Below are 24278 nucleotides of genomic sequence, written 5' to 3' on the forward strand. Positions count from 1 at the left end.
AGTGTCCTGTAGACAACTCTCTTAGCTAGAACAAATACTCAAAGAGTGACTGTGAATTCCATTCAGTTCAACAAAAATTTATTAAATACCTATTATATTCAAGGCACTGGAAAGAGTTGCAAATCCAAAAGAAAAAACAATCTCTGCTTTATTCTCTTGTGGGGAAACATTTATACAAACATAACCCATAGAGTACTGGAAATAATGTACTGAAGTCAGGATGTGGGTTTGGATATTGGCTCAGCTCATTTCTACCTGGTTGACCTAGAAACAAAGAACCCTATCTGGACTACATGAAATAAATGAGATAGTTAGAATGAAAGATTCCTTAGCCCCTTCCAGCTCTAAATATGTGTTCCCTTGACCTCAGGGATTATGGCAAAGTATGTCTGAAAAAAAAAAAAACTCCTCCTACAGCTTATCTGACAAATAGTCATCCAGTCTTTGCTTTGTTTCATCTAAGGCAAAACATTTCATTTTTGGATAATTCAGATCATTGCACAATCAATAAATATTTATTTAGCACCACTCCATCTTGTTAGAGATACAAAGACAAAAATAAAAAAATCTGCCCTCAAAAAATTTTGTACATTTTGTAGGAGGCAATATGTTCATATTGAACATGCAATACATATGAATACAATATGATCATACAACAGTGTTCATATGAACATACAATAATAAGTAGTTTTATAGAAGGTAGACCACTAGTAACTGGAGACAAAGGGAATCAGAAAACATTTCATGTAAGATATGGAAACTTGCTTGAGCAAGAAAAAAATTAGGGATTCTATTAAGTAGTAAGTATGGAGTAGAGACAGTTATGCTATAACATGAAATGATTCATTCCTAAAAATCTCAAGACTATGTGTAATACCATGGAATAAAAACCACGTGGTTTATGGAGGGTGTGGGGTTAGGGATACTCAAAATCTCTTATTAGTGACCAAAAAAGATAGCAATGTAGTAACAATGGTAAAAATTTTATTTATATTAAATTGTTAATATAAAAAGTTCAATAAATACTGATGATATCCCAGGGCTATTAGAGAGTAGACAAGGGTATTGTGTGATGTGGACCAGTCTTTTCCCCATCCCACCCTCCCCACCCCCCCAACAAAAACACACCTCAGTATGGCACTTTACCTTGACAAAAATCTGAAGCTGGAAATGGGCAGCCACTGAAGTCCCCACATGAGTAATAACACCACCTATGATACATAGTTCAAGGAGGTGCTGCCTTCTCCTGAGGTATGTCTGGGCCAGAGAAGCCACAAGAGGAATCATTTGTTGGGTGTATTCTTTACCACTCTGCAGGCCCCAACTCTCAACTATCACCATTCCCGAGTTAGTTATATGACCCCTACCCAACCAGTAGCTCTCACTCAGTTCTAGAAGATGACCTTGGTAGCACTTGATTCCAGTTGGAGCCACTGTATCTCCACACTTCCTCCTTCCCACCCTCCTCCTCTGTCAAATTCACTTCCATCTCCATGAACATCCAGCCACCATTGCAGTTCTCTTCTATACCATGACAAAATCATACATAAGCAAAGGTGAATGCATTATGATAAATTATTCACATTTTTAAAGGTAGTAGAACTTCACATTTTTAAATCATTGGAATAAATTCACATTTTTAAAACTATTATAGAAGAACATATATTTCAAGAGTGAGCTAAGTTTGTACAATGGAAGAAAAATGGGAGATGAATGCTATATATGAGGAATGGTAAGGTTGCCAGTTTGGCAAATTTATTCATATTTATCAATCAAAATTCTGCTGTCTTCCAAGACAATCTTTTCTTCCTTAAGTAGTTCAGTGCCTGGATAACTCTCTCTTCTCCAACTCCTTCCTCATATTAAGAATTTCAATATATTAACATTCTTTCAAATATCCTAAATTTCCAATTCTTCAACTTTAGTAATTTCCCAAAATATACTCCTTCACCAAACTCTGTTATACATAGTCATTTTTTTTGGTTATTATTATGCATTTCAGTTGTGTCCAACTTTTTGTGATTTCATTTGGGGTTATCTTCCTTCTCCAGCTCAGGAAACTTAAGTAAACAGAAGTAAGTGTCACATAGCTTAAGGCCCAACATTCTAATATATTAAGTAGGTTAACATAGGCAGTCATGTCTTGACCCAAATCTACTACCCTTTTCTCAGTCTTCATCCTTCTTGACCATACGTATTGGAGACTCTGACAAGCTGTATCCTGGATAATCTCTTTCTAGGTTTTAGCGACACTACTCTTCTGCTCTTCCTACCTCTTTGACCATTCCTTTTTGTCTCTTCCTGGATTTCCATCTAAGTCATATCTGCTAAATAAAGATTCCCCCAATTCTCTGTCTTAGGTCCTTTTCTTCCCATATACTATTTAAATTAATTTTTCTTATTATCAAAAAAAATACCTCTCTCTCACAAATGAGAAATAATAAAATGTCCCATTACAAACTGGTAAAGCCAAGGAAAACAAATTTCCACAATGGCTATTCCTACCCTCTCCTTACTCCCCCACTCAAGTCTTAAGTTACATTCTTATACAGCCTTAGTTTATTTTACTTAGGATTAATCATTCCCTTAATTTACTTTTCCTCTTACTTTTATTTCCCAGTTGAGTGAAATGTACTTCTGTATCTTAACACTATGGATATGTATATGTATGTGTATGTATGTGTGTGTGTGTGTGTGTGTGTGTGTGTGTGTGTATAAAGTTCTCTCCTCCAACCAATTCAGAGAGCCAATATTATAATTTGATAATTTAAATTTCTCACTAGCCTCTTATTCTTACAGCACCGGCTCTCCTTCCCTTCATTCCCTTTTTTTTAAAACTTTTTTTTAAATTCTAAGTTTAAAATTCTCTTTTTTTGCAGTCCCTTCCCCACCTAGAGAGAAGATATAATCAATACATCAATGATACATGACTTTCACTTATTTTTTTTTTAAATAGGTTATTTTATGGTATACTTGTGTTCAAATGAATTTTTTTTTTTTTTGGCTGAGGCAACTAGGGTTAAGTGACTTGCCCAGGGACACACACCTGGAAGTATTAAGTGTCCGAGGCCAGATTCGAACTCAGATCCTCTTGACTTCAGGGCCAGTGCTCTATCCACTGGAACATCTAGCTACCCCATGAAATTTTTTGTAACATTGTAACTGAAATTCTTTTCAAGATATTGAAAAGTAAAACTGCATGTACTTGAATTACTCTATTTATTATATTTATCATTTTTTTAAAATTTAAAAGCTTTAAATGTTTTCTCTTAGAGCAGGTTTTCCCTTTTCTTATTAATATGAATATCGTTACAGGTAAATTTGTTTTAGAAATGAAAATCTACCCTTTGCTTTCATTTAATTTTTAGATAATTTTTATCCTAATTACTTTTAAAGAAAATCAGACTATACAACTTTTAATTTGCCATTTGAACACAAAGAATAGTTTTGCAAATATAGAATAGTTTTGTTCATATAACATTCTAAGGACTTCCTTAAATCTCAACACCTTTCCTCTGAGATTATCTGCAGTTTATTTTGTCTATACATAATCATTTGCATCTCTTTTTCCCCATGAGAATGTGAGGTCCTTAAGAGAACTTTTTTTTTTCCTTTTTTCTTTGTTTCCTCAATGCTTTAGGACAATGCCTGGGATATAGAAGGTAATTAATGTTTCTCAATTTGACTGTATAATATTGTATGTGAAATATAAGCCTTGAAAGGTAAATTTGAATCTATTTTTTTTTCTTTAAAAATATACATGGGGTGGGGGATTGTAGCCTTCTCTCTGATCTTCTTTACAACCCTCACAATTACAAAAATCCAGCCTCTGAATTAGCTCTGGACCAGCAGAACCCACAAATATTGGGAGTTCAACAAATTATCAGCAGAAGATAATTTCAAAAATCACCAGAAAAGGTCTGTTTCAATTAGAAACCGAAGGGAGGCAACCAGTGCAACCAGCCGAGTACAAATGCCAGCGCAGACAGCACAGAGCCCCGGGACAGTGCAGTCTCAGTGTGGTGGTGTGAACTCTGCAGGGCAGAGAATTTACAGGAGGAAACAGAGTAGAAAAAATCTGTTTCAATTTGAAACAGGAAGGAAGCAGTCTAACACAAACAGCTGACCACTAATGCCAGCTCAGACAGCGCAGAGCCCCGGGGCATTGCTGACTCCCCCAGCACTGCAGACTCCATGTGGCAGAGAATCTCCATGGGAGCAATCTACAGGAACCTACAAGCTGTGTTGGTCACTCCGCCCTGGTTACAAGGTGGTAGATCAGCAGAGAAGTTATAAAACATCCAACATAAACACAAAAGATCAAGAGTGGACCCCAAATTGCCAGAATTTCAGGGAACCTGACGAGGGATCTTGGAATGCAGTCGAGAATAAATTACCCTGCTAAACTGAGCATTTTCTTCCAGGGAAGAAAATGGTTTCAATGAAACTGGTGAATTCCATGTAATTTTGATGAAAATACCAGAGCTAAACAAAAAATATGACCTTCAAATATAGAACTCAAAAGAAGTATAAAAAGGTAAAAAGAAAAAAAACCTCGAACTATTTCTGTTATGGATATACATTAAGAATATATGTGTAATCTGATTTTACTGTTATAATATTGTGACAAAAAAAGGGGAAAGTGAAGATAAAATGAGGGAAATTACATCTCAGAAAGAGGCAAAGAAAACATAATTAAGGGAAAGAAGGGAAGATGAAGAATATTGTTTGAATCTTACTCTCATCAGATTTGTCCCAAAGAAAGAATATTAGATATATTTGTTTTTACTGAGAAACGTCTCTTATAGGAAAGTGGGAGGGGAAAGGGGAAAAGAGAAGGGGTAGGCTAAATAAAAGGGAAAAGGTTTAATAAGATGGCAGGACATACAGAATAATTTGGAGAATTTTTACACAATACAGAATTACAGAATAATTACAAAATAATTTTATCCAACCAATAATGAGATAAACATACCAAAATTTGTGAGATGCAGCCAAAGCAATAATAAGGGAAAAAATTTTATATCTCTAGAGGCTTACTTGCATAAAATAGAGAAAGAAGATCAATAAATTGGGCTTGCAACTAAAAAAAGCTAGAAAAAAAAATTAAAACCCCCTAATCAAATACCAAACTTAAAATGTAAAAATGAAAGGAGTGATCAATAAAGTTGAAACTAAAAAAACTATTGCATTAATAAATAAAACTAAAAGTTTGGTTTTATGAAAAAAAAAAACCAACAAAATAGAAAAGCCTTTAGTTAGTTTGATTAGAAAAAGGAAGGAATAAAATCATATTGATAGTCTCAAAAATGAAAAGGGGGAACTATCCACCAATGAAAACGAAACTACAACAATTATCAGTAGTTACTTAGTCCAACTTTATGCCAATAAACTTGACAATCTAAGTGAAATGGAGGAATACCTACAAAATTATAGATTACTCAAATTAACAAAAGAGGAAATAAATTACTTAAATAATCCCATTTTAGAAAAAGAAATAGAACAAGCTATTAATCAACTCCCCAAGAAAAAATCTCCAGGACCAAATGGATTTACATATGAATTCTACTAAACATTTAAAGAACAATTAACTCTAATACTATATAAACTATCTGAAAAAATAGGGAATGAAGGACTGCTACCAAATTCCTTTTCTGACACAGACATGGTACTGATACCTAAACCAGGTAGGACAAAAACAGAAAAAGAAAATTATAGACCAATCTCCCTAATGAATATTGATGTAAAAAGCTTAAACAAAATATTAGCAAAGAGATTACAGATAATCATCCCCAGGATAATATACCACAACCAAGTAAGAGTTTTACTGGGAATGTAGGGCTGGTTCAATATTAGGAACAATTAGCAGAACTGACTATATCAATAACCAAATTAACAAAAACTGTATGATTATCTCAATAAATGTATAAAATCTAACACCCATTCCTATTAAAAACACTAGAGAGTATAGGAATAAATGGACTTTTCCTTAAAATGATCAGCAGCATCTATTTAAAAACATCAGCAAGCATCATATGTAATAGGGATAAATAGAACCATTCCCAGTAAGATCAGGGCTGAAACAAGGTTGCTCACTAAACACCACTGCTATTCAGTATTGTACTAGAAATGCTAGCCTTGGCAATAAGAGAAGAAAAAGAGATTAAAGTAATTAGAGTAGGTCATGAGGAAACCCAAATTATCACTCTCTGTAGATGATATGATAGTATATACTTAGAGCATCCCACAGAATCAACTAAAAAGCTATTAGAAATAATCCACAACTTTAACAAAGTTGCAGGATACAAAATAAATCCACATAAATCATCAGCATTCTTATATATCACTAACAAAATCCAACAAAGTTACAAAGAGAAATTCCATTTAAAGTAATTGCCAATAGTATAAAATATTTGGGAATCTTATCCGCCAAGGGAAAGTCAGAAACTACATGAGCAAAACTACAAAACACTTTCCACACCAATAAAGTCAGATCTAAGCAATTGGAAAAATATAAAGTGCTCATGGATAGGTCAAGCAAATATAACAAAGATGACAATACCCCCTAAACTTATCATTTAGTGCTATACCAATCAAACTCCCAAGAAACTATTTTACTGACCTAGAAAAAATAACAAAATTCATCTGGAAGAACAAAAGGTCAAGAATTTCAATGGAATTAATGAAGAGAAAAAGCAATGAGGGTGACTTAGCTGTACCAGATCTAAAACTATATTATCAATCAGCAGCCATCAAAACCATTTGGTAATGGCTAAGAAATAGACTAGTTAATCAGTTGAATAGATTAGGTTTACAGAACAAAATAGCCAATAACTATAACAATCTAGTATTTGACAAACCCAAAGGCCCCACCTTTTGTGATAAGAATTCACTATTTGACAAAAACTGCTGGGAAAACTGGAAACTAGTATGGCAGAAAGTAGGCACAGACCCACACCTAACACCATATACCAAGATAAGGTCAAAATGGGTTCATGATCTAGACATAAAGAATACTATAAACAAATTAGAAGAACGTAGGATAGTTTACCTCTCAGATTTGTGGAGGAGGAAAGAATTTGTGACCAAAGAAAAACTAGAGTTCCTTATTGATCATAAAATAGATAGTTTTGATTATATTAAGTTAAAAAATTTTTGTACAAAGAAAACTAATGTAGACAAGATTAGAAGGGAAGCAAGAAACTGGGAAAACATTTTTACATCTAAAGGATCTGATAAAGGCATCATTTCTAAAATATATAGAGAATTGACTCAAATTTGTAATAGTTCAAGCCATTCTCCAATTGATAAACGGTCAAAGGATATGAATAGACAGTTTTCAGATGAAGAAATTGAAACTATTTGTAGCCATATGAAAGAGTGTTCCAAATCACTATTGATCAGAGAAATGCAAATTAAGACACCTCTGAGATATCACTACACCCCTGTCAGATTGGCTAGGATGACAGGAAGAGATAATGCTGAATGTTGGAGGGGATATTGGAAAACTGGGAGACTAAATACAGTGTTGGTGGAACTGTGAACGGATCCAACCATTCTGGAGAGCAGTTTGGAACTATGCTCAAAAAGTTATCAACCTGTGCATACCCTTTGATCCAGCAGTGTTACGAATCCCAAAGAGATACTAAAGAGGCGAAAGGGATCTGTATGTGCAAAAATGTTTGTGCCAGTCCTTTTTGTAGTGGCAAGAAACTGGATACTGAGTGGATACTATCATCTGGAGAATGGCTGAATAAATTATGGCATATGAATGCAATGGAATACTATTCTGTAAGAAATGACCAACAGGATGATTTCAGAAAGGCTTGGAGAGACTTACATGAACTGATGCAAAGTGAAATGAGCAGAACCAGGAGATCATTATACATTTCAACAAAAATACTATATGATGATCAATTCTGACAGATGTGGCTCTCTTTTACATTGAGATGATTCAAATCAGTTCTATTTGTGCAGTGATGAAGAGAACCATCTACACCCAGAGAGAGAACCATGGAAACAAAGAGTGGAACACAGCATAGCATTCTCACTCTCTCTGTTATTTGCTTGCATTTTGTTTTTGTTTTGTTTTTCCTCAGTTTTTCTTTTTTTTTCTTTCTTCATATGATTTTTCTTATGCAACCAAATAACTGTATTAATATGTATACACACATTGGATCTAACATATATTTCAACATATTTAACATGTATTGGACTACCTGCCAGATAGGGGAGGGTGTGCGGTGAAGAAGGGGAAAATTTTCAACAAAAAGATATACAAGAGTCAATTTTAGAAAAATTACCCATGCATATGCTCTGTAAATAAAAAGCTTTAATAAGAAATACACATACACAGACACACACGGGCAGCTAAATGGCACAGTGGATAAAGCACCAGCCCTTAAGTCAGGAGGACCCAAGTTCAAATCCAATAACTTAATACTTCCTAGCTGTGTGATCCTGGGCAAGTCACTTGACCCCATTGACTCAGCAGGGAAAAAAAATACACATTTTAAAAAATTTAATCCATTATTTTCCAATTACATGCAAAAAAATTTAACATTCATTTCTTCAAATTCAGAATTTCAAATTCTTTCCATCTCCACCTTTTTCCCTACCCCTTGAGAAGGTAAGCAATGTCAATTACCTGTGAAGTTATACAAAACTTCCACATTAGTCATGTTGCAAAAGAAAATACAAAATTAAAAAAAAAAAGTTTAAAAAAATATGTTTCAATCTGCCCTTGGAATTCATTAATTTTCTCTCTGGAAATGGATAGCATTTTTCAACATGTGTCCTTTAGATTTGTCTTGAATCACTATTTTGATCAAAGTGGCTATGTTGTTCACAGTTGATCATCCTGGTTCACTTCACTTCACTTCACTTCACTTCACTTTTCACATCAGAAGATTTAAGTTTTCTTAGGTTTTTCTGAAATCATCAATTTTATCATTTTATCACAAACATATGCCACAACTATTTGGCCATTGTTCCAATTAATGAGCATTCGCTCAATTTCCAATTCTTTATTGGATCTGGTTATTAAGGAATTTAAGTGCCAAACAGGAATTTGTATTTGACCTTAAAAATCATAAGAAGTTTCTGAAGTTTATTAAGCATGAAAATGATATAGTCAGACTTATGTTTTAGGAATATTATTTTGACAGTTGTGTGGAGAATGGATTAATGAACTAGTTAATAATCCTGTGAAGTTTTTCTTAAAAGCATGAATCTGCTTTTTTGCAAACTTCTATTCATTATTCCTAATTCTGACTTCTAAGGCCAAAAAGAATAGATGTACATTCTTCAACTATTTTAAAACAGCTATTATTACTTGTCCCTACACTCCTTTCAAAAGGCCCCTATATTCTTCTAGGCTCAATATCTGTAATGCCACCCTTTTTGTCCTCTTCAAAGACATGCTTTTTACCTTTTCAGAGTCCTTCCTAAAAATATGGCTGCCAGAAATGAACATTATTACATGTAATGAAAACCAAGGCAGCATTCTCCAATTGAAAAATGGTCAAAGGATATGAACAGACAATTCTCAGATGAAGAAATTGAAACTATTTCTAGTCATATGAAAAGATGCTCCAAGTCATTATTAATCAGAGAAATGCAAATTAAGACAACTCTAAGATACCACTACACACCTGTCAGATTGGCTAAGATGACAGGAAAAAATAATGATGATTGTTGGAGGGGATGTGGGAAAACTGGGACATTGATGCATTGTTGGTGGAGTTGTGAACGAATCCAACCATTCTGGAGAGTAGTTTGGAACTATGCTTAAAAAGTTATCAAACTGTGCATACCCTTTGATCCAGCAGTGTTACTACTGGGATTATATCCCAAAGAGATTATAAAGAAGGGAAAGGGACCTGTATGTGCACGAATGTTTGTGGCAGCCCTTTTTGTAGTGGCTAAAAACTGGAAACTGAATGGATGTCCATCAGTTGGAGAATGGTTGAATAAATTGGTGGTATATGAAAACATGGAATATTACTGTTCTGTAAGAAATGACCAACAGGATGATTTCAGAAAGGCCTGGAGAGACTTACACAAACTGATGCTGAGTGAAATGAGCAGGACCAGGAGATCATTATATACTTCAACAACAATACTATATGATGACCAGTTCTGATGGACCAGGCCATCCTCAGCAACGAGATCAACCAAATCATTTCCAATGGAGCAGTAATGAACTGAACCAGCTATGCCCAGAAAAAGAACTCTGGGAGATGACTAAAAACCATTACATTGAATTCCCAATCCCTATATTTATGCACACCTGCATTTTTGATTTCCTTCACAAGCTAATTGTACAATATTTCAGAGTCTGATTTTTTCTACAGCAAAATAACGTTTTGGTCAGGTATACTTATTGTGTATCTAATTTATATTTTAATATATTTAACATCTACTGGTCATCCTGCCATCTAGGGGAGGGGGTGGGGGGGGTAAGAGGTGAAAAATTGGAACAAGAGGTTTGGCAATTGTTAATGCTGTAAAGTTACCCATGTATATATCCTGTAAATAAAAGGCTATTAAATTAAAAAAAAAAAAAAAGAAAACCAAGGCAGCATTACAGAAGGGCTACCACCTCCTGAATACTGGACATTGTTAGACTAAAGTCACATTAGATTTTTTGAATTGCAATAGTATTTATGCTATCTGTGTGGAATGGAAATGAAGGTTACATTTGTTAATGAAAATCAATAAAAATATATCTCCCACAATATTTTCCTCATGAGGCCTATTCTGTTATCAGTATTGCTAAAGGCACCATTAAGAGTACAATGATCAACCATTTGTTAATGCTGGAAGCTACATTGTAAATGTGCAGCCTGAACCATTCACAGAGACAAATTTATATCATAATGAAGAAATAGTTTAAGTCTCATACAAAGAAGGCAACTCCTACTAAGAACCATTTTGCAATAAGACACCCCAACAAATGTCAGATTTCTTAGAATAATGATGTTAATGATAACAAAAACATCTGGCATTACCCCCCTCCCACTTTTTAGTACTTCAGTAGGAGGGTTAGAGAAAACAATCGGGGTTAAGTGATTTTAAGTGTTTGAGGTCAAATTTGAACTCAGGTCTTCCTGATTCCAGAACTACTGCCCTAGCTACTGACCCATCTAACTGCCCTGGCATTTCTATTCTACAGTACCTACAGCATGCCAGGCACTAAAGTGTACTGTGCTAAGCACTTTACAAAAATTACCTCATTTGATCCTCACAACAACCTTAGGAGTAAGTGCAATTATGTCCTACACTTGAGGAAACTGAGGGAAACAAGTAATTTACCTCAAGTCACAAAGCTAATTGGTGTCTAAGGCAGAATTTGAAATCAGGACCTCCTGGATATGTGTGTGTGTGTGTGTGTGTGTGTACACACATGTGTGTGTGTAACACAAATCAGCCCTGCTGTGATCTCAAATCTACTTCTCTCAGGGTTTTGGTTTTTTCCTCTATTCACTTACACCATTCTTGAAGTTTATGAGCAGCCTCACTCTGTTGGTATACTAAATTAACAGACATTTAGAAGGCCAGATACAGAGGGCATCTAGAATATGATTTACTTAGAAGACCCATCAAGAACTGAACTGATATTATTTTACCACCACCATCTCTACCACCCCCCTCCTTAACCAATTTCAATTAAGCCATCAGAAAAGTCCAAAGTTAAGATAAGATCACTTTTAAAATAGTGTATGAAGTTAGCCATTATATAGTTTATTACAAGCTTAAAAATTTTTTTTGAGTAGTTACAAGTATGACAGAAAACCATTTTATACAAAAAATACACTTTTAATCACTTTTTTTTGATTAACAAGCAGATAACCAAATTCATTGACTTGTTGCTTTTGGAAGGGGTCTTATGTACCATAAAAATGTTAATATCTTAATATGATCTATATGTATTTTATGCATACCATATAAAAGTATCCTATACAAGTATTGAATTGTTCCAAAAAATAAAATAAAATAAAATAAAATAAATAATAAGTGATTTGGAAAATCCCACATTTTAATTGAGAAAAATATGGTTCTTGAATTGTTTATATACATGTTAGATGTAATAGAAACATCCACCTGTTAGAAATCCCACCAAAATGCAGCAAATACAAAGCATAATAATGCAATATGGTATGCAACAGTATAACACTAGAACAATAAGTTCCAATTTAACCTAAGAATGATGAATATTTAAGTTGGTAACAAAACTAAGAATGCTGTATTGCTAACGAGATCAGCAAAATTATGAAGTAGCTTAAAATAGGCTGTACAGAAAACTTCAAAAAATTAAAAACAAAAACACCATTCATTTTTCACAGAAAAGACAAAAATGAGCTTTATGATGTTTATTAAACATTGGATATTGTTAACCCTCTTATTTTCTGATACTTAAGCTTATCTGTCCTTATTTTTAAAAATACTTCTGTAAATCAACATGATTGGCAATCTCTGCAGGTGAAAAATAATAGTATTGAAATTAAAATAGGACCGAAGTGTGATAAAGGATAAGTCACCAAAAAAAGCTAAAAACCATTGTTATTGCTACATTGTTTTAAAAAATGTTCAATTTCAAGGAAAGGAAATCATCTAAAAGAATCTAACAGCCATTTACTGAAGATAGTTAAAGCAGGCACTAATCTGTCATAAATAGGTAGACTAAAGTAAAAATTCCCAAAGACTCTTTTTAATCAGAAAGCTAAAGGAAAACTCTCCATTTAAATTGTGGCACAATCCTCATTTTAGGAAAAAAATATAATCTGAGGGACTGGAAAGATTGCACAAAGGTCTGAGGTGATCAGAAAAGCTCTTAGTGAAAACACTAAGTCCCCAACATCATCATAAAAAATATATGCGGACTTAATTATAAATACATTTATATTTGTAATACAATTTCTGGCTAAAGATCAACACCTTTCAGTATTTTTTAAAGTTATAACAAAGTATCCACAGCATTTGTGGGAATATCGGAGTGCATAGAATATGTATTTTTTTTCCATAGGCATACATAGTACTTTAATTCATTACCTTTAATTCATTATTTTCTGTACCTTTAAAAAAGAATAATATTGCCCACATCTGAGTAACAGAAATACTGAGAAAATTATTTTACATAAAATGTACTTTACGTACTACTGATTTCATGCATTTGTTCAACAACCTGTCCTAAAATTTCATCAACTACATCAATATCATAATTTACTTGCTGTAGATCTAGATCAGGCATAATTGAAGCCAGCAGCTGGCCCACATTAACTCGAAGGGATCGAAGTTTGAGGCTGCAAAGACATAAAGCATATAACAAATATATGTCTTAACACTGGAGCTTTATGCTAATGTGAAATATCAGTATATTATATACATATATATATATTTAATTTGAGTTTATTTAAATATGTTTTCACCATTTAAAATAAATTTTAAAACAAAAATTAAACTTTTTTGTAGTTATAGTAAATAAAATAGGAAAGGGAAAGCTTTATTTAAAATTTTGGAAGATCAAACATGAGTTACATTCGAATTAGCACAAATATAAGCATTTCACAACTATAAGAAACAAGGATTCTTATATTCAACAATCCTATTGCAAATGAGGAAACAAAGAAATGAATTACTCTTCTCTGAATCAATATGCCCCAACTTCAGAGCCAATTTACTTTCCAGTATACTATGTATTTACAAAGCATTATCTAATTTTCACAAAAATCCTCGCATGTAACAAGAAAATTATAGATTTTTTGTTTTAAAAAATTTTCTTTTAAAAATTGAACTGTTATTATTAAAACAGTTGAATTTTTAAAAGAAATTTTTAAATAATAATCCTTCTTAGTATTTCATATATTTAAATCTCTCTACGAGAAAAATTCTACAACAGTAATACAACACACGTTGGATTATTGCAATAAAAACTGTAAACCCTAAAGTACTATTTAAATTTGAGTTATTGTTATCAAAAAGTTAAATAAAAATGATGAGAAAATTATGAAAATTTAAAAATTGTGAGTAATGATACAAGAGTTTAAAATAAAATATTCCCCCCCTAAAGTACCATTCTGCTGTCTCAATCAGTTTCAGAATTTTAACATAGCAAGCCATCTAATCCAACCCATGCATGGAAAAGAATTCTTTCTACAAAATACTCCGTAAGTAGTAACTGTAACATGGGACTGACCCTACATTTTCAACTTTGAACAGGTTTACTCCAAATTGAAAATGAATAAAGGAAATTCTGAAAGTCATGACCAGATGGCAGAAGCCGACAGAACACTGTAAGACTCTGCACAATTTAAAAGCTAAATGTAGTAAATATTCAAGCAGTAAGACTAAAACTGAAGTAGATTACTGTTAAGTAATCAATTCATCAGTAACTTTAATTTTGTCTCCGGTCTAAGCATCAACATAAAATTCAGAGACTCATGATTAGTGTGGCTGCAGCAATGACTATTTTGGCAAAAGTCACACTTATCATTTACTAAATTACATAGTACTTCACAAGAGTAAAATTACAGATACTCCATGCTTGACCAGCTTATAAAATTTCATGTCTTTTCTCTACCTGCTTTTATTTTCTCCCCTTTTTCATTACCATGCTCTGAGAATCTCAATATGCTTTCCAGAAATAGCAAACAAGCCAAATTCTCACCACATCTTCTTTACTACATTCTTTACACTTTTGGTTGGGATGGCAAAATTTTTAAGTAACAAAATATTTGTATTATATATTTTCCCTGGTACTACTGGGGATTCTAAGCCATATGTATTCTTGATCAGGAATTCTTGGTGCCATGGACAATCTATGGATCTCTTCTAAGAAATGTTTTTAAAATCATGGAATAAGAGACAATGACAAATAATTATCAAAATATTTTTAAAAACAAGATCAAGAGAACTAAGGTTAAGGACCCCTGCTCCAAATCTTTACAGTCTTCACTGTCTAATATATCCCAGTCTTCACAGTCTAATATATCCCACAAAACTTTCCCTTACTGTTATGAATGATATAAATCTCATCAATTTTTTAACTAAATTATAAATTTTCTTTTATCGTTCTCTAAATTACTCTTTTTTGCCTCTTAATGAGAATTAAAACAACTTGGGAAAAAGGAAAGTTTTAACATTCTTATTCTTTGGCCTCCACAATTTAAGTGTAGAATGTTGGCTACACAAAAAACTAAAACTCATGAGCTCCTTAATAACAGAGAAAAGTCATTGGGAATACAGATGTAGAGTTGGAAGGAATCTAAAAGATTTATCTAGTCCACTCCTCTTACTCTATAGATAAGATAACTGAAGTCCAACAGGATGCAGTGATTTATCTATACAAAGTCACATTGACAGTAAGTGGGAGAACCAGAATTTGAACCCAGGTCTTAGAACTCCAAATACAATATTTTAAGCTCGATGAGTCATATGCTATCATAACTGTTAAAGAAAAAGTCATAGACAAATGTGTTATATAATAAAGTGTTCACTATTACCTTTCTCTATCAGAATAATTCATAGACGCTTCAATGTTACTAGTCGTTGAATCATCTGATCTTGTCATTTGTGAAATTGTTGTTTTTAGTTGTTCGACTTCAGTTTTGAGTTCTTCACACTGAAAGCCTATTTGTGTTTTTTCCATTTCTAATAATGCTACCTAAGAAAAAATAAAAATAAATTCTTTCCATAATGAAAAACTTACAAAGCACAGATATGACCAATTTTATAAAACTTCTGTGATCACAAAGAACAAAAACTTTTAGATGGTAATTATGGAGAGAGGAAACAGGTTCAACAAATACTTGATAAATTAAATAACTATGAAACCTAAGCAAAAGAAAAATCATTCAAAGTAAAAACTACTTAAAAATCCACACATAGCCATTTTCCTTAAGTCACATGAAAGGAAAGAAGAGGAGGGGAAGAATTACACAGGCAAAAATAAGTGGATATTATTAATTTTTGTGTATCTTTGGCATAATAATAAAACAATAATAGTTTTCTATAGAATATGTTAAGATTTGCAAAGTTCTTTACAAATATTATTTTATCTTCACAACAATATTAGGAAGTAGGTGCAATATCTTCAGAAAAGCAAACAGAAAGACAAGTTTCTCCAGGATCACCCAGTTAAGATATGCCTGGCAACAGAATTTAACTCAGTTTTCCTAAGTCCTGCACATCCCAACATTTCATGGAGTAGTTTTGAGTAGAAGTCCAATTTAACTGACTATTCACAAAGACATTGAGATATATATATATGCTAAATGTAATGGCAAAGTAGTTTGGTCTTTGTATTACTTCAAATTAAATCTAGAGCTAGAGTTACTGAGTCAGCATTACAAAATAAGCACTTCAGAAATGAATTAATAAACATTTACCACTGTATTAAAATCTCTAAATTAGAAAAATACTTAGTACTTTAAATTGCTCATTAGGCTCCAAATTCCAAACAACCATATTTGGTTTTCTATTTAACAGGTCTTGTTGTTTTTGTCTCTTCTTTATGTTGACTATATATCTTACCTCATTTTTATACTGGTCCCTTTCAAGACTGCATCTGTCCAGTTTTCTGAAAACATCATCAAGTTGTACAGCCATTTCATCCACTTCAGTTTTTGTCTCACTGCTTGAACATTTACTACATTCAGCTTTTAAATTTTGCAAAGTGTTACAGTGTTCTGTCAGCTTATCTATCTCTTTTAAAGTTTGCTCAAATTGAAATGCCATCTGGTCTGGATTTTCAGAAATTCCATTAACATTTTCAAGTAAAAATGTAGCATCAGTTTCAGTTGATTGATGGCAAGTTTCCTTTTTCACATATTTATCATTCATTTCAACTATCTTCATTTCTAATGTTTCCACTTTTTCCATTAACATTTCACACTGTCTTTTATAATTTTCTTTTTCTTCACTGACAAGCTGAAGTTCATTTCTAAGTTCACTTAACTGGTATCCAATGTCATCTGCAGATTTTTCAAATATATTTGGAATGTCTTGCCTTGCTTCAGCTTCTAAAGTAGCTTGAGGGGTACCATCTTGGCCATTCATTTCATCTTCGATATTTTCTTCCTTTTTAACTGCTAATTTTGGAATTTCAGTTTGTGTTGCAGCAGACTTCTGTTCATAGTCACATCCAGACTCGGATACGGAACTGATCAGTGAACTAGTTGGCTCACAAATTTCTATGTTAGTAATATTCTCAGACTGAACATCATTTTGCTCTATATGAACCTGTTCAGTTTTTACTATTGTAACATCAGAATCTACTACAGAAGGTTTGGGGGTACTGTTTTCTTCTAAGATAATTACATCTTCATCATCATCATTATTGTCATCATTATATTTTGGTATCTTTGCATTCAAAAGAGTCAAACACCCAGAATTTCTCCTTTTTAAGCTGGAAAAAGATAAAGTATTTAATTGCATGTGTTAGTTTTAAGACAAGTAGATAGGACAAGGAAAGCTTATATCAATCAAATAATTTTATTTAATGAATATACCATCATTCTAACTGGACAATCTAAAGATTACTGCAAAAACTGCTTGTGGGATAACTAATGTCTTGAGTCAAAGACTTAATATCATTAAAGAATAATCCTCAGATACTGGAAAATGGAAGTAAAATAATTAAGACAGCATTTTTAAAGGAGCCAATTTCAACTTTTCTTTTTTTTTTTTTTTAAACAATTTATGAGCCTTTTACTGTTTTTTTTTCTCAATAGGGTTTTATTTTCTCAGATACATGTAAAAATAGTTTTCAACATTCATTTTTGTAAGACCTTTATGTCCAAAATTTTCTCCCTCCCTTCCTTACACCCCCCCCTAATACAGCAAGCAATCTGATATAGATTAAATATGTGCAATCCTATGTCAATAATTATTTTTGCTCAAGTTAAAGCAACCATACCAAAAAATTAAGGATGAACTAGCACATTTTAAAGATGTTTTGAAATTGAACAACTGTAAACCTAACTGTATTTTAAAGTGCTGAAATTATAAAGCAATGGAGTTGGAAAGAACCCTTAAACCCCATCTGGATTAATCTTTTCTTTTACCAAATGGAAAACATTAAGACCAAGCTTGGTTAAATAATTTTCCTCAGTTTTCTACCATGAACCTGGATTGTATGAGTTTCAATTGGCAGTCTTCAATTCAAATGAGCTGGAGAAGGAAATGGCAAACCACTCCACTATCTTTGCCAGGAATCCCACCCCAAAGAGACGTGACTGAAAAATGACTAAACAACAACAAACGTGTAGGTGTCTGGAGTGTTTATATATACATATGCAGACATCCATTTTGCCATTTTCTTCTCCAGCTCATTTTCTGTATGAAGAAATGGAGGCAAACATGGTTAAGATAACTGGCACAGGGTCACACAGCTAATAAGTAAGTGTCTGAGGCCAGATTTGAATACACAAAAATGAATCTTTCTAAAATTAGGCCATGCATGGCAACCTCCCATACCCACATATATATAAAAATACACATACAAACATTTGATATGAAGATTTAGAGGGTCACTGAACAAAATTATCTTAGATATTTTTAAAAATATTTTGCAATACTCAAAATATATGGGAAATCTCTCAGTGGAGGTGAACATTTAAAATAGCATTCAGCTTATCAAATGAATTTTTTTTTTTAATGGCAAACAAATAAGATCTTTTTCTTTCGAAAGAATTAGCTGTGTGGTAATAAAGATGGGGAGGGTGGATGCTATTCTAGAAAAGCAAAAAACCCTATCTGTATTGTTCTAATACTCCTGTGGTCTATGAATCAGATTGATCTTGTGAAAAATAGGTAAATGTTAATTTCACGTATATATATAATGTTATATTATAATAATAATAATATCACTTATATTTCTTAGTTAATAATCACTTATATTTCTTAGTTACTTTTTGTGGTTGATAAGGTCCATGTCTTTTAGGTAACTAGACAGTTTTCTGGCAATTAGTTTGGTAAAATTACTAAGAACAAAAGCAAGATATGCAGCTGAATTAAGACCAATCCAAAAAAGAGGACAATGCTGGAGGTGACACAAATATAAAGCCATTAAAGGAAGGGAAAAGACTAATTATGTGATAAAATTACATTTTGAAAATTAAATATTTTTTAAAAGGCAGCAAGCAAACCACCAACAATTATCAATCTATGTGTATATCCTCTCATCTACATAAAACTTTTATAAAAATAATCTACAAACAGGGCAGTTAGGTGGTGTGGTAGATAGACACCAGCCCTGAAATCAGGAGGACCCGAGTTCAAATCTGACCTCAGACACATAACACTTCCTAGCTGTGTGACCTTAAACAAATCACTTAACAACAGTTGCCTCAGCAAAAAAAGAAAAAAGAAAAAGAAAAGAAAGAAAAGAATCTATAAATGAAATGAGGATATCCTCAATTAATAGGAAGATTTAGGAGAACAAAAAGATAATATATTTGGTTTAACAGGGAATTAATTTGGTCAAGAATTAAATTGGAAAAGGAGTAAACAGGGGAGCCTTTTAACAATTTAATGAAAATTAACTTGACAAATTAAAAGGCCCATCTTTTTACACCAATATCGTATCAGTGTCATTGTAGAACACTTATAGACTCTAAAGGAAAATAAATGTGTGTATGTACATATGTTTGTGTCTCTTCCCCATCATTTTCTTCCTTCCTTCCAAGTGTCCCTCCCTCTCTCTTTTCTCCTTTCTGTTCCTTCCACTTCCCCTCTTTCTCTAACCCACCCAGTAGACAGCCTATCTGCTCTATTTGTAGTCTCATTGTATCAGGGAACAGTGATTTTCTTCCCCTTCAGCATTCTGAATAGATTCCCTAATGTCAAATTTCTGGAAATTCATTAATCCACAAAGATGGACAGGATAAATGCATGTCCTGTGATATGTACCATTAGAGAGTTAATCCACAATGATGGGACCACAGATCCCCTGAGTAAGCTTCTAGTAAATTCATTCAAAAACCAACAGCCCCTTATTGTTTATGGCATCAAGTTCAAGGTCCTTAATAGCTTGCTCTCAGTCTAGTCAAACTAAGTTGTGAAAACCCTTCACCCTTGGTGGGTTAATCTCTTCTCCCCCTCATACACCATACCTTTTCTAATTTCCATGTCTTTTACTCATGGCGTCATCACCAATCCCAAAGAATCTAAATACTTTTGTATCATTCAAGCTATCCAAATCTTACCTCATCCATGGAGCCCTGGATTAAGTCTCACATTTTTCATAAATTCTTTTGGTAGAATTCTAATTCACATCATTCTCTCTCCTCAATTACTATAAATTTTGTACTATAAAACTGTATTCTCTCATTCTTATTCTTGAATCTGTTATTCCTAATCAAGCTGTTAAACTATGTGAGACTATCAAAAAGTACTTTTATTCCCTACAGAATAAAGTACAAAAAAAAAGAGTGAATGTGTATATAAATGCTGAGTTTCTGTTCATTAAGATTTTACACAAATACAACTAAATATAACCAGAACTATATTTTTGCCTTGCAATGAAAGGTTATTTTCATAAGTAGAAAAACAACCTACTAAAAACTAACCTGTTGTTGTCAAGATCCAATTGAGATGACAGATGTGATCTTGTAATACTTTCCTTCACTGAGATGGTGAAATCTTTACTTGAAGAGACAGGGTGGCTTTTCATATATAATAATTCATTACAAGACTGAGAAAAGATTAAAATTTTCTTAGGAAGTATGCCAGGATACTATTTCCCCCTTTTTTGTTTTTGAACTATCATTAAAGGTAGCTGATATTACCACAATATAAAACTTTTTCTAAAAAAAAGAATATACTGGTTTTATTCACATAATTGTACTTATTAAAACCAAAGTCACACATATTTCTCTATATAAATTTTGTTACCTGAGGATTATATTCCAGTCGTTTCATCTTGAATTTTTCTTTATCTCTTAATATTGGAAGGAAAATGAACAAAAATTAAAAATCTAAATGAAATAATCCAGCAATAGTATGCCCCAACAACATCTCATCTATCTCATCTAATAGCACACACTTATAGTTGATTACAAAATAAAAATCTAATCAAACCTGATCTTAACTTAAGTTCCTTCCTAGAAAGTCATGATACCTATTAGTATAACAAAACAAGACTGTAAATTATAGTAAAGATTCATTAATTTGTATTACACATATTTGGAAAATGAATTTCATCAAGGCTGGGCTAAATTCTAGGGAATATAGCTAACAAAGGCTGACTAGAAAGTATTGTTAAGTGTCTTAAAAAACTAATCAAAAAAGCTTTAAACCAATTTAGAACTATGTCCAAAAGACAGTGCATACCCTTGTGATACAGCAAACCACTACTGGTTCTGTATCACAAAGAAATAGGGAAAAGGACCCACATGTACAAAAATGTTTGAAGCATCTCTTTTTTTGTGGTGGCAAGGAATTAGAAATTGAGAGGATGCTCATCAATTGGAGAATAGCTAAACAACTTGTATATGAATGTAATGGAATACTATTGTGCTATAAGAAATGATGAGCAGACACCCAAAGAAAAAAAAAAACACTGGGAAATGAATGTAAACTGTTTGCATTTTTGTTTTTCTTCCCGGGTTACTTCTACCTTCTGAATCCAATTCTCCCTGTGCAACAAGAAAACTGTTTGGATCTGCACACATACATTGTATCTAGGATATACTAGGACATATTCAACATATATAGGACTGCTTGCCATCTAGGGGAGGGGGGGGAGGGTGGGAGGGAAAAATCGGAACAGAAGTGAGTGCAAGGGATAATGTTGTAAAAAAAAAAAAAAAATTACCCAGGCATGGATTCTGTCAATAAAAAGTTACTATAATAATAATAAAAAAAAAAAAAAAAAAAAAAAGATGAGCAGGCAAATTTCAGAAAAATTTGCAAAGACTTAAAATGAACCAATACTGAGTGAAGTGAGCAGAACCAGAACATTGTACACAGAAACAGCAGCACTGTGTGATCAACCAAGAAAGACTCAGCTATTGTCAGCAATACAGTGATCCCAGACCATTCCAATTGACTCGTGACAGAAAATGTCATCCACATGCAGAAATAGAGCTATGGAGACTGAAGGCAGATCGAAGCATGCTATTTTCACTTTTCTGTTTGTTATTTTCTTTTTTCAGGTTTTTTTTCCTTTTGTTTTGATTTTTCTTTCATAACATGACTAATATAGAAATACATTTAACATGATTGTACATGTATAACTTATAGCAGATTGCTTTCTGTCTTAGGGAGAGAGAAAGAAAGAATGGGAGAGGAAAAAATTTTAGAATTTAAAATTTTACAAAAATGAATGCTGGAAACTATCTTTATGTGTGATTAGGGAAAAAAAACAGTATTAAGCAGGAGAGAAAAGGCTTTAAACTAAAAAAGGACAGAGGAAGGAGAAAACTGCTTTGTTTACTTACCAAACTAGAAAGAATACAATAAAGGAAGATGAGAAACAATAGCCCTTCTGGGTTAAGATATTCATTTCAAAGTAGACAAAATCCAAGAAAGAAGCCAATAATAAAACCTGTGTCCTCAAATATCTATAGATAAATAATAAGATTTTGGTGGAATGAAAACAATGATAAGAATATAGCTCTGGAATAGGTTATGTGTTATTCAGGGATAGTTGATGAAAAAGTAGGAGGAACAAAAAAATAGGTCACATTGCGTATTAGGAAAGTATTTCCTTTATTAACTTGAGAAAATCCAATAAGAAGAAGAGTAAAAAAGCATTTGGGTGAAGATCAATGGAAAAAGAAAAAGAAGCAATTTTGTTATCTGAAAAAATTCATAAGCTTGGCACATAGGAATGACACTGTAGTATTAGAATAAACATCTGCAGATATTCTTTCTGCCAAAAGCAGATCAACTAATAATTTCATGTTTATAAAAAACGAAGCAACTAACAAAGGAAAATTCTACACTGAATAGTAAGATTCTCACTAACGGGGAAGGACTGAGTGCTAGGTGGAAATGAAAAGAACATTCGGAGAAGTAACCATTTCCTTCTAAAGTATGTGACAGCCAGGCCTAGTCTGATATGTACTTTAGATTTCATGAAAGAAATTTTCAAAATGTTCCATATTAAAATTCTATAGATGTCAGCCCTATAGGGCAAGAAAACTCAACTAATGAAATTCTAAAAACATAAATGGAAAGAAATCCAATGAAAATGAAAAAAAAAAAAGTCCAATGTGATTGCATATAGAAATCACAAACCAAATGAAATTTTTAAAACATATGTAAAGAAGAAGAAAAAGTTAAGTCATAGAGGTTGAATGTGTGAATATAAAAGCATACCAGCCTTTAAAAATAGTATCAAGGATGCTAAAGCTTAGAATGAATAAGCAAAGATGGTCAAAGAACACTAAGAACTTAAGAAAAGTTTGTTTATTAAACTATACTTAAGGAAAAAAAGGGTAATGAAAAAAGGGACAACAGTACAGGATAGAGTGGATGTTATGATGATAAATGAAAAACAAAGGCAAATATAAATATAAATGAAAAATAAAAGATAAATGAAAACAAAGGCAAGGCAGATGATCAATTTTTAGTTTCATCCCTGCCCTTGACAAATTCATGTCATCTGAATCAGATAAGCGACACTTTGGAGTACTAGAAGAAATATTTGCTATAACTCCTAAACTTTCTACTTGAGTGTCATTGCATGCTCCACACTAGCAATCATGCCACAAAGTGTTAGGCTACTCCTAACTGGGTAGTATCTTTCCTTACCTAGTCACCTCAACAGACATGTCTCCAGATACACTTGAAGAGATAGTCACCACACCCAATGGAGGCACACTTTATTTGGTACAGCTCATGATATCTCCCATGATGTCTCTCCTTCTCCCTCGTCCCTTGTCCCTTATATCTTTCCCCAACCATTCTCCGTTTCCCCCATGGTCACATGCCTTGGCAACAGTTCTTCCAATGGAGGGAAGTGCTTGCCCCGTTCTTGGCATGTACTCGATGCATGACTGTGACTTATTTCTCTTGCTGGAAAACCTAGAACACACCTGTCAGCAGAATACACGTCCTCAAACCAATTCTGGTTTGTACTGTTAGCCAATGCATTTGTTATAGGGGTCATGGAAAACAGGTGGTCTGGTACAAGTTTCAGGGCCCAACATAAAGAACCTATTCCTTTCAATTCTGGAACTCCCATCCTATCCCGACTGGTGAATGCTGCATATTGGTCCAGTATATCTAGTCAGCTCTAGATATCTAGAGGTTCTGGACAAGCTTCATTT

General features: G+C 33.1%; 1 protein-coding gene across 2 annotated transcripts in view; it reads right to left on the reverse strand.

Annotated features, from left to right (window-relative positions):
• Positions 1-11724: 11724 nt before the first annotated feature.
• Positions 11725-24278, reverse strand: part of MORC3 (MORC family CW-type zinc finger 3) — a 76535-nt gene continuing 63981 nt past the window's right edge. For both annotated transcript variants that reach the window (XM_031959239.1, XM_031959240.1), the window contains exons 13-17: positions 20896-20941; positions 20571-20695; positions 16534-17407; positions 15504-15664; positions 11725-13304 (exon numbers count right to left, since the gene is read on the reverse strand). In XM_031959239.1, coding sequence (XP_031815099.1) covers positions 13151-13304; positions 15504-15664; positions 16534-17407; positions 20571-20695; positions 20896-20941 — 1360 coding nt within the window. In that variant the 3' untranslated portion in view covers positions 11725-13150. The remainder of the gene's footprint in view (positions 13305-15503; positions 15665-16533; positions 17408-20570; positions 20696-20895; positions 20942-24278) is intronic.

The sequence above is a fragment of the Sarcophilus harrisii genome, chromosome 3, assembly GCF_902635505.1.
Source record: "Sarcophilus harrisii chromosome 3, mSarHar1.11, whole genome shotgun sequence".
Classification (NCBI taxonomy): Eukaryota; Metazoa; Chordata; class Mammalia; order Dasyuromorphia; family Dasyuridae; genus Sarcophilus; species Sarcophilus harrisii.